Genomic DNA, 18,409 nt, shown 5'->3' with positions numbered 1-18,409 from the left:
GGGATCAAGCCCCACATTGGGCTCTCTGCTTGATGGGGAGCTTGCTTCCTCCTTTCTCTCTCTGCCTGCCTCTCTGCCTACTTGTGATCTCTGTCTGTCAAATAAATACATAAAATCTTTTAAAAAATTAAATATAAGAAAGAAAATGCTACTTACAGATGATAGAAATGTTTTATAGAGAATTTAAATACAGTGATGGGTTAAAAAGTGATTTAGAGTTTTAAGTGGTCAAGGAACACTTGACATTTTTGATAACATCAAAGTAAATGGTTTCCAATTCAAAGATTAGAGAGAATACCTCATATTATTATACTAAGGTGGGAACACGTTTCCCTTGAATAGCTGGACAGTACTAGGGAGGTGGAATGAGTGTTAGAAAATGAAGTTGAAGTAGAATTATGTCATATCAATTAGGGTTTTGTAAACCAGTATAAGAAATCCAGAGTTTATTGTAAATCTTACAGAAAGCTGTTTTAGGATTTTAGCTGAAGAATGATGAGAAAAGGAAACTCAAAGTAGAGATCTGATGATTCCAACATACAGGAGTTTAAGAGATCAAAAACACAGTCAGCAAGTTGGAGGGGACGAGAGGAATGTGTTTCATTGACACTTTATAAGAAGCAGGAAGTTAGTAGTCATCTGTTTCACATCTTATTGAGAAGACAAATAAGATTAGAACAGTGACCTGACCATTAGATTTGGCAGTAAGGTTAGCAGAATTGCTGTGAGGTCAGTAGCTATTAGCGCAGCTTTGTGACATTGGTTTTTGAATGAAGTCACATATAGTTCTTCCTTACTTCTATTTAACCTTTAATTTGTGAATGGTGATACGGCTAAGAGTTTGGGTTTTGTGCGAGAATATCTGGGTTTAGTATTTTAGCTCTTTCTTTTTATCTTACTCAGCCTCTCTAAACCTCCATTTCTCAAATCTGTAAAATGGAATAACAGTAATTATCTACCTTTTATAAGTGCTCTGTATGCAAGGCATTTAGCATAGAATGTGGCACATAGCTGTGTAATGGTAAAAATTGTACTGTATTGCCCTTTGGGGTTTGTATAGTTACAGTGTTTGAGAGAATAAAGTGCTGTGTTTTGTTATCTTTACTTAATGGTTAAAAAATTTTAAGTTGTTTCAAGACTATACTAATAAAAAGGAAGGAACCATTAAATTACTTTGCAGAGATTAACACAAGATCAGATTCTTCACAGGCATTAATATAAATTGCTATGCTAATCTATAGAAAAGTTCATGTAGGTGATACTTTATTGATTTAATCAGGTTCAGCAAGCAGTTTTTTGACTAATACCTACTTCTTTTTTCTGAGTATTATGTCTTCTAAAACTTTACTCCTTTTTTTATTTTGGAGCATTTTTTAACCCCATACACAAATGTAGCATTTGAGTGCAGTTGAATAGAGTAATTAGATACTGTTCTCTTTTTTACCATTTCAGATGAGAGTTTCAGTTTATTAAATAGTAATGATTTTATATAAACATAACTGTAGCTACTCAATCTATTTAATTAAATCTATTTTATTAGAAGTATTTATCTTTAAAACATTATAGAAATCAAAATGTGAGCAGTTTCTTTCTTTACTCATTCTTGTTATTGCAGGGGCCATTTTAACACACATGCAGATAACTTTAATTTTATATCCTAAACATGAAATTAACCTGGTAAAATCCATTTATCTTATAGCACACTTTGCAAAAACCCAAACAAAACTAATATTACTTAGAAGGCGGATATTATGACCGTGCCGTTTCACTGTTTCCCCAATAATTCAGTCTGGCACATAGGAGTGCTTAGTAAGTATTTGCTGAATGAATGAAACTGCTCTCTCACCAATAAGTGCCTTGCATTTAAGGTTGAGTTATTTCAATAAGACAAGAATTAAATATAATGCTTGAAGAATAAGGTATCTAGATGATTTACTTTCCTAGTTAATTACAGCTTAAATAATTTTTTCCATCTTTGTAAGCAGTCTCTCAAGCAAAATCCAATCTTGGAGAACCTTGTAATACTATTACTTTATTGTTCTGAACGATGTTCATATTTTTAGAAATGACATTTAGAGTAAGTGTATACTTATATGCTGGAAGTTTTAGGTTGAATTTTATATAAAGAATTTCTGTTAGACACAGGTGATAGATTTTGTGATTTGGCTATTATCCTCTGCCAAAAACAGAGACTAGGCAATGGAATTTGAATTATAATTGTTCTGTCATTCATAAATTTGAGAATTTAAAGAATCTTTTGAAGTAAATAATTTTAACTGTGCAGTTGTTCAGTACAACACACAATAGCAGTAAATAAAGGCTATACCAGGGGCTTAAAGATAACTATCTGTAAATAAAATTCTTAACAATATTTAAGACCCTTAAAAACAAACTAAAAAAGCCCATAGACTTTTTATTTAAAGTCCTTTTTTTTTTTCCTTAATATTTTATTTATTTGAAAGAGAGACAGAGATAGCTAGAGAAAGCAAGAGCAGGGAGGAGAGGGAGAAGTAGGCTCCTCGCCAAGCAGGGAGCCTGATTGGGACCTTAATCCCAATCTTAAGATCATGACCTGAGCTGAAGGCAGATGCCCAACCAACTGAGCTACCCAGGCGCCCTACCTATACCCAATTTGATGATAAAATATTTTAAGGTGGTTTTGCTTTATGCCAATTTTTAAAAACTTTTTTGAGGTGTAACATGTACAGAAGTGTACATGTCATCAGTGTACAGCTTGATAAATTTTCACAGCTGAACAGATAGATGTAACTGGCATTCACATCAAGAAATAGTATTATTGGGAGGGAGACAAACCGTAAGTGACTCTTAATCTCACAAAACAAACTGAGGGTTGCGGGGGGAGGGGGGTTGGGAGAAGGGGGGGTGGTTATGGACATTGGGGAGGGTATGTGCTTTGGTGAGTGCTGTGAAGTGTGTAAACCTGGTGATTCACAGACCTGTACCCCTGGGGATAAAAATATATGTTTATAAAAAATAAAAAATTAAAAAAAATAAAAATTAAAAAAGCAAAAAAGAAAGAAATAGTATTAGTAACCACCTTAAAAAGGCTAATTCTGGGATACCTGAGTGGTTCAGTTAAGCGGATGCTTTTCTCTCAGGTCCTGATCCCAGGGTCCTGTGATCGAGTCCCACTTCCGGCTCCCTCCTCAGCAGGGCGCCTGCTTCCCCCCTCTGCCTGCTGCTCTCTCTGTGCTCACACTCTCACTCACTCTCTCTCCGACAAATAAATAAAATCTTAAAAAAAGAAAAAAAAAAGGCTAATTCTTCTATATAATCATAGACTTCAGTAAACTTCAGAGATGTAGATACTGGATCTAACTTTATTACTAACTTCATTTGTTACCTTGAGCAAGTAATTTTCTTTCTGGGGTCCATTCCCCATCTCTACAGTGAGGGGATAAAACTAGATGTTTTGTTATGGCTCTGATGCTATAGAAGTGCAAAACAATGTACTATAGTAATAACAGTGTGGTATAAAATGTTGTAGGTAGTAGAGTGAACGCACGGTTTAATTGAAAAGGAAGACACACTGATTTTTCTCTCTCTCTCTCTCTTTTGTTTTCCAGGTTATATTTCACACTATGTGCTGACTGTATCTACAGAAGATATTTAAAAAAAAAAAAAAAAACTTTTTTCAAAGATTTTGATTCCAGTGGAATCTTTGCTTTAGATTATTTTCTCTGTGTGTGTGCGTGTGTCAGTGAATTGTAACTCCAGTAACAATGCCTGTACAAGCTCCACAGTGGACGGATTTCCTCTCCTGCCCAATTTGCACTCAGACTTTCGATGAAACAATTCGAAAGCCCATCAGTTTGGGTTGTGGCCATACTGTCTGCAAGATGTGCCTGAATAAACTTCACCGCAAGGCTTGCCCATTTGACCAGACCACTATCAATACAGACATTGAGCTCCTCCCCGTGAACTCAGCATTGCTGCAGCTGGTGGGTGCTCAGGTGAGATGGGGCACTTACTGTTCAGTTTCTGAGTGTATGTGTTTTTCTCCTAAGGGAAACTTGAATTAAAATTGGACAACATTGCCTTTTACCTAAATAGACAGAAAATTCCACTGGTACTGTGCAAATCCTTTATTTCAGTGTGTTGGGAGATACATCATGGGGGTGTAGTGTTCCTTGGTCATAGCACAAAACAGTCCCTTAATCTGGTGGTCAGCCTTTCTCAGCAATCTCAGCTGTTCAGATCACTAGAGAGACCTAAGAGGATAAGTCACAGAGACCTCTTAATATTGAGAAAAATACTGCTCATAAAACCATTGCTTTTTACTTAATAGGAAAAATGAAGCTACTTCAGACAGTTGTCCATAATAGACACTAACTGAAATGAAAGATGAAGACGGTGACAAGAACTCTAGAGCATATTGGGAACCATTTTTCTAGAGTAGAAGCAAATATTCCTAGGTATCTAAATGTTAAAGTTAGTCTAGCAATTCTGATGGTAATACTCTAAAATTTAATGTCCTTATTCTCAAATTTAGGGATCAGTAGTATCTTCAGAAGATTTCACAAAGCCAAGGGAGGTGGGTTGTTGAAAGCTAGATATGATTTATTTAAGTAATCCTTTACTAAATGTTCAGAGTGTGAGTCTGAAATGCCATATATTTACCAAAAATCATTTTTTGAATAAATATACTAGAACTTTGGATCTGGCTGCATTGATGTTCTCTAGATCAGTCTTGGCAAAAGCTGCTAAAATGTACAAAAGGTTGATATTATGTATGTTGGAGATGAAGAGAGCAGTTGTAGAATAACTTATTCAAAAGGAAAACTTATTTATAAACCTCTCTTGTGATGTTACGAACAACACTACAAAATATTTGTCAAAAGGAGAAGTGCAATAATAGGTCCTTTTGCTTCTTGCACTTAATTTTTCATTTCATAATAATTTCTTTTTATTTTGAAAATCCCATATGATAGTACAGAAACATTTAAAAAATAGACTTACTAAGAGTAATAATTTTAAAAATATACTATTTTAATAATAGCAAATAACCAAGGCTTGCTTTTTTTTTTTTTTTTTCATGAAATTGTCTAAAGATGAACTAACTCTTTCTACAAAATGAGTAAGACCTTGTTATATCTTAACTGAAACAACTAATGTTTATATTTGAGGATTGGGCATTTTATTATTTTTTTTTAATTTTAGGTGGTTAACATACAATACAATATTGGTTTCTGGAGTAGAATTCAGTGATTCATCACTTGTTTACAACACTCGCTGCTCATAACAAGTACCCTGCTTAATGTCTATCACCCATCTAGCCCATCTCCAACCCACGTCCCTCTGTCTGCCCTCAGTTTGTTCTCTATCATTAAGAGTCTCTTATGGTTTGTTTCCCTCTTTCCTTTTTTCTTTTCCCCCTTTCTGTGCGCTCATTTGTTCATTTGTTTTCTTTCTTAAATTCTACATATGAGTGAGATTATATGGCATTTTTCTCTGCCTGATTGATTTCTCTTAGCATAATATGTTCTAGCTCCATCCATGTCATTGCAAACAAGATCTCATTCTTTTTGATGGCTGAGTAATATTCCATTGTAGATATACACCACGTCGTCTTTATCCGTTCATCAGGCGATGGACATTTGGGCTCTCCCCATAGTTTGGCTATTGTTGATAGTGCCGCTGTAAAACATGGGGGTGTATGTATCCCTTCGAATCTGTATTCTTATATCCTATGGGTAAATAACTAATAGTGCAATTGCTGGATCATAGGGTGGTTCTATTATTAACATTTTGAGGAACAAGGACAGGGAATTTCAATATATAGTAGTCACTATTTTAACTCTAAAGATTTCCATTAGAAAGCTGTTACGAGTTCATAAATGAATTAGGCAAAGTTGCAGGATACAAAGTCAACACATTAGTTGCATTTTTATACACTATCAATGAAAAATCCAAAAGGAAATTGAGAAAATGAATCCGTTTACACTAGCATCAGATAATAAAATACTTAGGACTAAATTTAGCAAAGGGGGAGAAAGACTTGTGCACTGAAAAGCTACAAAACGTTGCTGAAAGAAATTTAAAGAAGACATAAATAAATAGACATTGCTCATGGGCTGGCAGAATTAATATTGTTAAGATCATAGTACTACCCAAAACCATCTACAAATTCAATGCCAGCTGTATCAAACCCCCAATTGTGGTTTTCCTTTTTGCAGAAACCACAACAACAAAAAGCCAATCCTAAAACTCACATGGCATCAGAAGGGACCACAAATAGTTAAAACAATCTTGAAAAAGGACAAAGTTGGAGGATTTAGACTCCACATTTTGAAACTGCAAAGCTACAGTGATCAAGACAGTATGGTACTGGTATAAAGACATACATTTAGTTCAGTGGAATAGAACAGAGCCCAGAAATAAACCCACGCATGTGAAATGATTTTTGGCAATGTTTCCAAGACCATTCAGTGAGAAAAGGACAGTTTTTCCAGCAGTTGGTGCTGGAAAACTGGATATCCAAATGCAAAAGAATGAATTTGGACCCCTGCCTCACACCAAATACAAAAACTAATTCAGAATGAACCAAAGGCTAAATGTAAAAGCTAAAACCATAGAACTCATAAATCTTAATGATCTTGGAGTAGGCAGTGGGTAGGTTTGTTTTTGTTTTTTCTTTTTAAGATAGGACATGAAAAACACAAGGAATAAAAGGGTAAATTGAATTAAATCAAGTGCTTCAAAGGACCATCAGGGAGTGAAAGACCCAACTCTCAGAATGGGAGAAAATAATTGTAACTCACATACCTGAAAGTCATGTCTAGGATATATAAAAGACTCTTAAAGTTATGGACTAAGTCCTTTATAAACCATTTGTTTCTAATGAACTGATGCAGTTTGGAATAAAAACCTAATAGCAACTAAAGTTTTTCTCCCTTCTGCTCCCTACTTGCAGCTTAGCCTTGTAAGTCTATAACCTTTTTTTTTCAGATTTAGATGTGCTGATAAATTCCCCTGCAACTTCATATGTAATAAATAAATAAATAAAAGATTCCTATAATTCAGTAATAAAAAGGACATAATGTTAAAATGGGGAAAGATCTGAATAAATACCTCATCAAAGAGGATATACAGATGGTAAATGAACAATGGAAAGTTGCTCAATATCATTTGTCATTAAGGAATTGCAAATTAAGACAATAAGATTATGCTACATACCAATTAGAATAGCTAAAATCCAGAACACAATACCAAGTGCTGGTGAGGCTGTGCAGCAACAGAACTCATTGATTGCTGGTGAGAATAAAAGATAGTGTAGCCACTTTGGAAGTAACTATATATGGTTCTTTGATTTCTGTTAATGTGAAATGTCCAAAGTAGGCAACTCCATAGAGACAGATAATAGATCATTGTTTTCCTAAGGTTGGTGGGGAGTTGGGAGGAAATATGAGAGGGGAGACAAAAGAGTATGATACTGTCTTCTTTGGAGGGATGATGAAAATGTTCTAAAATTGTGGTTATGGTTTTACTGTTATAAATATACTAAAAACCATTGAATTGTATATCTTAAATGGGTAGCTTATATGGTGTACAAATTATATTTCAGTAAAGCTATTACAAAACCAAAACCAGTGCATTAAATTTTGTGTATTAGTATAGAAAAGGCCTTTGGAAGAATTCAGTAAATTTCATAAGCGCTTTGATGTTACCACAGAGTAGCAGTGCATAAAATATACTCAATAAAACAATGAGTACTCATACAGACCATTTCTTCTGACCTGAAGGTCCCTGAGCAGCAACCCATTACTTTGTGTAGTGGGGTTGAAGATACAAAGCATTATGAGGAAGCCAAGAAATGTGTAGAAGAATTAGCATTGTACCTGAAGCCACTCAGCAGTGCTAGAGGTAAATCGGATGCAGCTACCCATGCTAAACATGTTTAAACATCATTAAGGATGTTTTTATTATCATAAAAATTGTACGGGTGCCTGGAGGGTGCAGTCAGTTAAGTGTCTGCCTCTCCGTTTCAGCTCAGGTCACGATCTCAAGGGCATGAGATTGAGCCCCGTGCCAAACTCTGCTCAGCTCAGCGTTTTCTTGAGTTTCTCTCTCCCTCTGTCCCTCAACCTCCTCTCTAAAATAAATCTTTTATTTTACTTATTTGTTTGTTTATTTATGTATTTTAAAGATTTCATTTATTTATTTATTTGAGAGAGAATGACAGAAATAGCAGAAGAGAGTACAAGCAGAGAGGAGAGGGAGAAGCCAGCTCCCCGATGGGCAAGGAGCCCGACACGGTGCTGGATCCCATTACCCTGGGATCTGAAGGCAGATACTTAACTGACTGAGCCACCCAGACTCCCCATAAATAAATCTTTAAAAAAAAATTGTGGGCTGTAAGTGAATGCTAATGAAATTTACTTATTTATTATAAATCAAACCCACAACCACTAAATAATATCATTACAAATCACATTAAATAGGTGACTTCAGAGTTTATGTGATGTTGGAAACATTTGAATGAGTTGCAAATATAAATGAATGTGGTTTCAGAAGAGCTCTCCATCATTTGACAACTCTGGATTGTCTGCCTTCTATTCAGTTTTATATGGTGTGCCATAGGGAATGAAATAAAATTGGAAGTTGCTCTTTCTGCCTTGCCATTATGACTTGTTATTTCATTAGGAAGGTAAAATTAACCATTAGGAAGTAAAATGCCAGAACTGTTAGGACCTCAAGATTTGAGTCTTAATATCTGGCCTTTTCCCCTTTTCCCTCCGTGGTTATGATGAATAATGATATATTTAAAGTTGTAATGAGTGTTATATTTACATGAGATAATAGCTTTTGTATACTTTTAAAATGCAGGCTAGGCTTTATATAGTTTTATCTATTATTTATTTTAAACATTACAGTAGAACTGGGAACTATTCATGTATGTATAAATCAGTAAGCCCATCAGAGAAGTTTTTCTGGACTCTAAAATTGCATTGTAAACCTAGAAATAACTTTTTACTCTCTTTAAAGGAGTGGGTCTGAATAGCACTACTCAGAGTGTTCTGAGTCGCCCAATGCAGAGGAAGCTGGTGACTCTGGTCCACTGCCAACTAGTGGAAGAAGAAGGCAGGATTCGTGCTATGAGAGCAGCCCGATCTTTAGGTGAACGAACAGTTACAGAGCTCATTCTTCAGCACCAGAATCCTCAGCAACTCTCCTCTAATCTTTGGGCAGCAGTCAGGGCTAGGGGCTGCCAGTTCCTTGGACCAGGTATGTGATCAAAGTTTGATATTTACTCTACTAATAATTCTAAAAGTATGATGTTAAGAACTATAAGGGTGATATACAAAGGCTAGTTTTTCTGTTATTACCAAGAAATATTCCACTTGACACTCACGGCTTGGGTAATTCCATGTCAGTATTTTAGAGCATGTAAAACATTTCTCAGTGTCAAAAGTTTTCAATTTGATAGAAATTTTTTTTTATCTGCTTTCTTAAGTAAAATATGCAGAGTATAATATAAAATTGCCCCAAAATGGTTAGAAAGTGTAACTGTGACTATGTATTACAGTGTTGTGTTGCCCATGGAGTGGTACCTGCAGAAATTGTTAAATATTGCCCTTCTAATAAATAAATTTATCTTACCTTTATACATGATAAATTTTGGTTTTGCCTAACTTTCCCTAGCAATGCAGGAGGAAGCTCTAAAGCTGGTTCTCCTGGCCTTGGAAGATGGTTCTGCTCTGTCAAGGAAAGTCTTGGTTCTCTTTGTGGTGCAAAGATTGGAGCCACGGTTTCCTCAGGCCTCTAAAACTAGCATTGGGCATGTTGTTCAGCTCCTTTATAGAGCTTCCTGCTTCAAGGTATGAACTAAGGTTATATTTCAGCTTAAAAGGAAACATTATCTTTTTCCCAAACTTAAGTAATAAAACTTTTTTTTTTATATTTTATTTATTTGACAGAGATCACAAGTAGGCAGAGAGACAGGCAGAGAGAGAGAGGAAGGGAAGCAGGCTCCCTGCTGAGCAGAGACCCTGATGCAGGGCTCGATCCCAGGACCCTGAGATCATGACCTGAGCTGAAGGCAGAGGCTTTAACCCAACTACAGGTGCCCTAGTAGTAAAACTTTTGAGTTTAATAAAGTTGCCCCTAAGAAAATTAAAAGAGTTTTTGTTTTGAAAAATGTAAAAAAAAATAATAAATGAAAGGAATTTAGATGGTGTCCTATTAAAGTTAAATCTTATTTTATTAATTTTTTTTAAGATTTTATTTATTTATTTGACAGAGATCACAAGTAGGCAGAGAGGCAGGCAGAGAGAGAGAGGAGGAAGCAGGCTCCCTGCTGAGCAGAGAGCCCAATGTGGGGCCCGATCCCAGGACCCTGAGATCATGACCTGAGCCGAAGGCAGAGGCTTTAACCCACTGAACCACCCAGGCACCCCTATTATATTAAATTTTATATATTAGATACTGAACAACAACAATTTGATCCACATATGGATCAAACTGAGGTTTATAGATTTTGATATTTGAAGAGGCTAATAAGCTGTGTGTCATTGTTCCACTAAGGCTATATGCAGAATTGGTCTGAAAACAGAGTAATTGAAGCAAGAAGTTTCATTTTGCTCTTTGCTCCTGCTGTAATTCCACATGTACAGTACTGGAGTTCATTTGTCATTTCATTTTCAGTATATATAATAAGGCTGGACATACTCTTTTTTTTTTCTTTTTTAAGATTTTATTTATTTATTTGACAGATCACAAGCAGGCAGAGAGAGAGGAGGAAGCAGGCTCCCTGCTGAGCAGAGAGCCCAATGTGGGACTTGATCCCAGGACCCTGGGATCATGACCTGAGCCGAAGGCAGAGGCTTAACCCACTGAACCACCCAGGCGCCCCTGTACATATTCTTTTGTATCCCAAATTGAATCAGCACTGCTTTAGACAATCAGTGCTTCCTATGTAGCATTTATCATTCATCCTGTTTTCCTGACTTCTTAATGTGAAGGCTTCTTGCTTCTGTCACACACATACCTAGTACTTCATGGACCAGAGAGGCAAGCCACTAAAAATTTTTTAATTCATACAGACTGTAAGGATATCCTTTCCTGGGTCACCATGTCCCCTCATCTGACACTCAAACTAAAAAATCCTACGGTCTGTTTTAGTTTATTTTCTCATTTCCTGAGAAAGCATGGTTTATAAAATCAACAGGAAAACATTTATTTTTATAAAAACTATATTTTATATACAAACATAAAATAATTTATATATTTATTTATATATTATATATAAATTATATGAATTACATAATTGTAATGATAGAAATACTATTGTTGAGTTACATAATTGTAATGATAGAAATATTGTTATATATTATATTATAAATATATAAATAGCAATATATTTCATAAATATGTTTTGTAAGTTAATAAGACATTCGTAAATAATAAAATTATTTATATATTTTTTAAGATTTTATTTATTTATTTGACACAGAAAGAGAGCACAAGCAGAAGGAGTGGCAGGCAGAGAGAGAGAGGGAGAAGCAGGCTCCCCCCTGAGCAGAGAGCCCCACCTGGAGCTCCATCCCAAAACCCTGGGATCATGACATGAGCCGAAGGCAGACACTTAACTAGGTGCCCGGAAAGCATGCCAGTTTAATTTAAATAAAATTTTTAAAGCTCTGACTAAATGCCCACATTATTTTTCTTTCTTGAGTCAGATTATATATATACTGAAAATGATGTGTGCACTCCAGGTCTGTACCCAACCCTGTTCTTAGCCATAGGTGCCTCTGGGACTATTAGAAACTTTAGCCAGAATAACTCCCAAGTAGTTCAGATTGTCCCCAAATAACTCACATTGGTTGTAATGATTATAATAACATGATTGTACAGTGTTATGTGCAGTACACTTCAGAATGTCTGTCTGCTTCCAAAGTTCTTTGTTCTTTAATAACAGCACAGACACAATATTACAAGCTTAAAAAGTAAAAAGAAAGAAAAGGAAATCTATCCTTCCCCTGTGAAGAATAATAAGGGGTCCAAAAGCCCCAGAACACCCACAGTGAACCTCTCAATCCTAATTAAAAGCATTAATAGTAATTGAAAAGAGATTGGAAATTTATAAAAATCCAATTATTTTTCATTTGGGTCCTGATTCTTTCCCTTTATTTCATTGTCTACCTGCTATCTTCTCTTGCTGGTAATACGTGCCACAGTCTCCCATCATGAGACTTATCTTCTCTCATTGCGATAGGTCCATACCCTAAATTTTATTCACTATGTTAGAGTTTCTGTTAAGTATCTACCAATACCTGTTTAATTTGTGGAACTCACATCGATGGAGCTCACATCTTCCATTATTCCTTGTAGCTGTGTCTGTCCATATAGCTGTGTTCTAACTGCATCCTTTTAGCATCTCTTTTACTCCGTTTACTTTTTCAGGGGTGCCTGGTGGCTCAGTCCTTAAGCATCTTCCTTCGGCTCAGGTCATAATAAATAAATAAATAAGATCTTTAAAGAAAAACCTTTTCAGGCAGGGATAATAAGTACAGTACAGTTCCGGGACTTACTGTAGACATGCATGTCTTGGAAATCTTTGACTGTTTTTAGTTAAAACACAGTTTTGAGAATCTAGTATATCATATGGAAGACATTCTACATTTTAATAAGGTTTAGCTTGTATTGAGAGGATGTTTTTATACATCCACACATGCATTTGGTCTTTTGACTTGCCTTTAAATGGTGACAAAATATATTTGTTTTTGTGACTCTAGTTCTTTTTTTTAAATCTATTTGGTCTTTTATAGATTTGCCTAACAAAATTTAAATTAGGACTTCTTGTAATAAGAATGGAATACATTTAAAAATATAATCAGGATGACCTAGAAGTCTTGCTGTAGTTTTCTTTGGAAGGAAAAAAATGGGAATTTTCTGCTAGAGGAATTTGAGTCCTTGTGGGAATAAAAGGTTAACAAGGTAAAAATACGTTCTGAAATATGTTAGGATACAGGTGATCCAGGAGTAGAATTAATTATTTTGCTTTGGGGGTTCCTGGGTGGCTCAGTTGGTTAATTTGAGTTGGCTCAAATCGTGATCCCGGGTTTCCGGGATTGATCCCTGTGTGGGGCTCCCTGCTCAGTGGAGAGCCTTCCTTTATCTCCCTCGCCCTCTCCCTCTGCCCCCCCACCCGCTCATGTGCTTTCTCTCTCTCTCCCTCATGCACACTCTCTCTTAACTCTATCTCACATAAATAAAATCTTTTAAAAAATATTATTTGACTTTGATTTCCTGAGCCTTTGGCCCAAATCCAGCTTGATTCAAAGTGTAGCGATACAGCAAAGACAACAATAGTACCTACCTCAACAAGTTTAGAGAAGTAAATGAGTTAATATGTCAGTATGATGGTTAATAAGTTAACACACTGACTAGAGCATACTAAAGGCTCAATAAGGGTTAATCATTTTAATTACTAAAAGATATTATCATTATTATTATTTTATACTTTCTGATGGTGGCCAAGCCTGCAAAACTCTGTGGAATATTAAGCTAAGTACAGATTAATCGTCTTTAGAATCATACCAGCATCTGAATGACACTCTTTCAGTTAGGTTGTCAGCCAGCTCAATGCCAGGCAAGCCCAAGTTTGATAATCCACAGTTATGAAGAAGAAACATACATTGTTGTTGTTATTGTCTTTTTCAGAATAATTGCATATTTTCCCTCTTTTAAAGTCCTTGCTGTGTGTGTGTGTATATACACATACCTATGAATGTATATAAAAAGAAATAGACTCCATATCCAATGTGGGGCTTGAATTCATGCCTTGAGACCAAGAGGCACATGCTATACTGGCTGAGCCAGACAGGTACCCTGAGTATTTTTCTTCTTTGAAAAAATGCGTATCTGCACATCTCTATATGTATTAAAGTCTATCCAGTTTAGTTTGCTGCAGCACATATTCATTCTTTCTGTAAGACCTGTTTGCAAGATTTTTTTTTTTAAGATTTTATTTATTTATTTGACAGAGAGAGATCACAAGTAGGCAGAGAAAGAAAGGAGGAAGCAGGCTTTCCGCCGAGCAGAGAGCCCGATGCAGGGCTCAATACCAGGACCCCAGGATCATGACCTGAGCTGAAGGCAGAGGCTTTAACCCACTGAGCCACCCAGGTGCCCCTGTTTGCAAGATTTTGATGTCTTTGAAGGGGGAAGTGTAAAGCAAAACAGTGTGTTCCATTTTAATCTTATTATTGTTGTTAAAAGAAATTTGTTATAGGGACACCTGATGACTTAGTCAGTTAAATGGCTGCCTTTGGCTCCGGTCATGTTCCCAGGTCCTGGGATGGAGTCCCACCATTGGGCTCCTTGCTCAGCAGGGAGCCTGCTTCTCCCTCAGCCTCTGCCTGCCACTCTGCCTGCCTGTGCTCACACTCTCTCTCTCTCTCTGACAAATAAATAAAAGCTTAAAAAAAAATTTGTTATATTAAAAATGATCTGTTCTCTATATGTGCTCATATAAAGTATAAACTCATTTTCTTTCTTACCGGACTCATAAGATTGTTGTGTATCTTACTAGGTCACCAAGCGTGATGAAGACTCTTCTTTGATGCAACTAAAGGAAGAATTTAGAACCTACGAAGCTCTACGGCGAGAACATGACTCCCAGATAGTGCAAATTGCTATGGAAGCAGGCTTACGAATTGCACCAGACCAATGGTCCTCTTTACTTTATGGAGACCAGACTCATAAGTCTCATATGCAGTCAATTATTGACAAGGTAGACCTTTTTTTGATCCTTACTTCTTGGACTAATATTGGAGTTTGGGTAATTCATGATTTAGTAATTTGTTTAATGAATGTATGTTAAAATGAATACTGTATGTCAGGCTCTTATAAATTACTTATCTGTAGCTGAGTATCATAGCTAGTCACATAGTAATTCCAGTTTGTTTATATAATTAGTGTATAATGACATCATTCATATAAGATTTGACTAGTGGTGGATGACCAGCACACTCTAGTATTCTTTAGAGAGTCTTCCATCTCTGTTATTGTTGCCTCTCTCCCTTGTTTTGTTCCCTGAGTTTTCATCATCGCGTTAACTAAACCCATCTTCTAAATGCCTTTATTGTTCTCCTGTAACAGCCATTCAGTCATCTGGAGAATGTATACATTAGGGTTTCTTATGATTCTTAGCAACAGTAATTTCACATAAGTTACCAATCATTCTAGGATTTATCAGATTTTCAGTAAACTTATTTTTACTTTTTCTCTTTGTTATGATAAGAAGGTCACCAGAGTACACATGATCAGGCTCCATTGTTGCTGGCTCTAAGTGCTGTATTTAATTCTGTTAAAACTAGGGTAAATCCTGTAATTGTTTTTGTTGTAATTCAACATGAAATATACAAAAGTATAAAAAAAGTCTTAAAGCACCATGTAAATATATATGTTATAATAGCATTAACTTTTACTATTTTACCTTAAATACTTAAAACCAGCGAGATGATTATACTTTAGAGTCTACCCACATTTAATTTAAAGAAGTAAGATCAAGATGTTAGGGTAGATCAAATATAATATTATTTAACACTTATTGAGAGTTCACTGGCGCCTCGTTTTAAATAACCCATTTAATCCTTTCAATAACCCTGCGCTGTCCCAGGGAGGTAGATTAAGTACATTTCTCCAGGATGGCATAGGTAATCAGTGACAGGGCTGGATCTGAAGTTGGGTATACTGGTCTAGAATCCATGTTCTTAACCACCAGATCTTTCCAGACTATTCTGTCACTTCTTGTTATTCCCAGGATAGGATTATTTGAATGAATAGTGTATTGATGTCAAAGGACAATTGGGAAATGGTTTTCTATGCTTGTTACGTAATTTTCAGTATAATGTATATTACTTCTTTTGTCCTATAAATCTTTTCTAGATATCTTTGCTCAAACTTTACTTGCAACTCCTAGGTCTGAAATTATGCAACTGACTGATTATAATGTATTGAAACCTTAATAATGGTCTCTTAGAAGAGTAACTTTCTACCTCTAAAGAGAAACTTGGCTGGGTTTTATAAAGATTCTACAATGAGGTTGACCTTTTGGGTGAATTAGACTATGTAGTTTATTCTGTAACAGTATCCTCACATCATGAGCAATAATTTGAATTTACTATCCGGAGACTTTACAACAAACTGATATACAGACTTCACAGTGTATGTGGCATCTTATTATCTAGAGTGGTATAACTTCCTGTGGTAACGAACACTGTCTAATGTGGTGATCACTAGCCACCCATGGCTGTTTAGCCCCCAGAATATGACTGTGCAACTGAAGAGCTACATTTTTATTTATTTTATTAATTTTAACTTAAATAGCCACATATTGCTAGTGGCTACTACACATATTGCCACTGTGTTGGACCTTACAGAGAATTTATTAAAAGTGATAATGAAAATCAGTAATCATAGTAAATTAATGGATAAGCATGAATTACCAGTTCACAAAGAAGAAACATACGTAATTGATAGAATAGAATTCACCTCCAGTAATAATTAAATACACATTTAAAACTGACATTACAGGGGCACCTGGGTGACTCAGTGGGTTAAGCCTCTGCCTTCAGCTCAGGTCATGATCTCAGGGTCCTGGGATCGAGCCTCAAAAGTATCAATTGCTACATTATTTATAAAGTAGAAAATAAGCAAATGGTTAAAGAAGTTACCTTTCTGGTCAGAACACGGTTATATGGCCATTAAAATTAGTTATTTCAAGACAGATACTCTCTTCAGCTGATAAATAACATTCAGTTTCTTTAAAAAAAAAAAAAGTGAAATATTTGTATTAAGTGTCAGTGAGGATACATGGGTGTTGTCATTTTATTAGACACTTTGAAGTATTTCCTAATAAAAGTGGTTAGCAATAGAAAAATGCTTTTGTTGGGATGCCTGTGTGGCTCAGTGGGTTAAAGCCTCTGCCTTCTGCTCAGGTCATGATCCCAGGGTCCTGGGATCGAGCCCCGCATCGGGCTCTCGGCTCGGCAGGGAGCCTGCTTCCCTTCCTCTCTCTCTGCCTGCCTCTCTGCCTACCTGTGATCTCTGTCTGTCAAATAAATAAAATATTTTTTAAATGCTTTTGTTAAAATACTAATGGTAACCAAAACTGTAAGTTTATAAATTATAAATTTGTAAAAAGCATGCAAAGATGAAAAAATTGAATAAAGGCTTGTTAGCATTTGAATGGTTATTTTTCATGTTTTTTTAAATGTATGCTTTTTTTAAAAAAATTACGTTTTAAAGAGTGACCTTTTAGGGAAGCAAAAGTCTCATCTTTGTTAGTAAAAGGCATAGAGAGCTAAATGTGTCCAAGTAAGTTACTATAGCCTAATCAATTTCCCCTACTCAAAGTCCTATATACAGGGCCTCTCAGGGGAGTTAATGTAAGAAAGTGTGTCATTAATTAAGCTTGAGGAAGGTACACAGCCAGATAACTTCCAAGAATCCCAGCCATTATAAGATTGTTTTCAAGTTGGAGTGGACTTTGGAAATTTTTTAGTCCATATCACAGATGGACTTCCAAGTGAGTCCGTAAAGGCTGTGTCCGGTGTGGTGACTTTTGGTCTCGAACAGAACTTGAACTCAAGCTCACTTTGACTGAGTTCAGTTTCATTGTTTTTGGTATTGTATAGCCTTCTCTCTAAACTCCAAATTTCAGTTCTCTGGAAGCACTCCAAGAGCCAAACTAATACAGTGCTCTAAGAATGTAAGATGGAAAGAGTATACTTCCAAATTGAGGAATTGAGAAAGGGTCAGACACATTTGAGGATTGTGCCATCAGAGGGAAGAGAGTTTATAGTCTGCCAAGCTGTGAAGGCAGGGGAGTATAGGGTTTGCTCAGGCACCAGTAATCCAGTCTGGCCAAAGCCTGAAATGTATGGGAGGATAAAATTAAATGTAGTAAGTTACAAAAATGATTGCAATATTACACAGTTTTTACTTTAAAAGGATTAGCTGGGTTTTGGAAAGTTAATATTTATCTTTTTTAAGTTGCAGACCCCAGCCTCTTTTGCACAAAGTGTTCAGGAACTAACAATTGCTCTCCAGCGAACTGGAGATCCAGCAAATTTGAACCGACTAAGACCCCATTTGGAGCTATTGGCAAACATTGACCCTAGTCCAGGTAAATTAACCCCAAGGGAAATTAATGGACTGTCCTTTGTGTGCCTCAGTGCTGCTCAGTGATTCTTTTAATTACCTTTTGTTACATTCCTTTTAGACACTGTGTAAGTTTCTGGCCCCAACCTTGTATCTCTATCTTTATTGCTTCAAACCTTTTTACTTACTGCTCACTTCACCAGGGAAGTAGATTCACTCTGGGATCCTTCGTTTTCTCTTTCTCATATAACAGAATTGTACTCTATTTACGGTTCTCATC

At 36.0% G+C, this 18,409-nt stretch overlaps 1 protein-coding gene across 5 annotated transcripts in view; it reads left to right on the top strand.

Annotated features, from left to right (window-relative positions):
• RC3H1 (ring finger and CCCH-type domains 1) overlaps window positions 1-18,409 on the top strand; it is an 81,546-nt gene that overhangs the window by 30,528 nt on the left and 32,609 nt on the right. For 3 of the 5 annotated variants that reach the window (XR_006603587.1, XM_045069723.1, XM_045069722.1), the window contains exons 2-7: window positions 3,588-3,974; window positions 7,764-7,884; window positions 9,007-9,246; window positions 9,664-9,839; window positions 14,555-14,755; window positions 18,022-18,154. Coding sequence is in view for 4 of the 5 variants with exons in the window: in XM_045069723.1 (XP_044925658.1) it covers window positions 3,744-3,974; window positions 7,764-7,884; window positions 9,007-9,246; window positions 9,664-9,839; window positions 14,555-14,755; window positions 18,022-18,154 (1,102 nt within the window). In the remaining variant the exon portion in view is untranslated. Of the gene's footprint in view, window positions 1-3,587; window positions 3,975-7,763; window positions 7,885-9,006; window positions 9,247-9,663; window positions 9,840-14,554; window positions 14,756-18,021; window positions 18,155-18,409 lie in introns of those variants that run through there. The other 2 variants (XM_045069724.1, XM_045069725.1) reach the window with 2 other exon arrangements.

Source organism: Mustela putorius, unplaced genomic scaffold (genome assembly GCF_011764305.1).
Source record: "Mustela putorius furo isolate JIRA1106 unplaced genomic scaffold, ASM1176430v1.1 tig00003942_pilon_pilon_pilon, whole genome shotgun sequence".
Classification (NCBI taxonomy): Eukaryota; Metazoa; Chordata; class Mammalia; order Carnivora; family Mustelidae; genus Mustela; species Mustela putorius.
The sequence above is the reverse complement of the archived record's forward strand: the minus strand, read 5'-3'. Positions and strand labels throughout refer to the sequence as shown.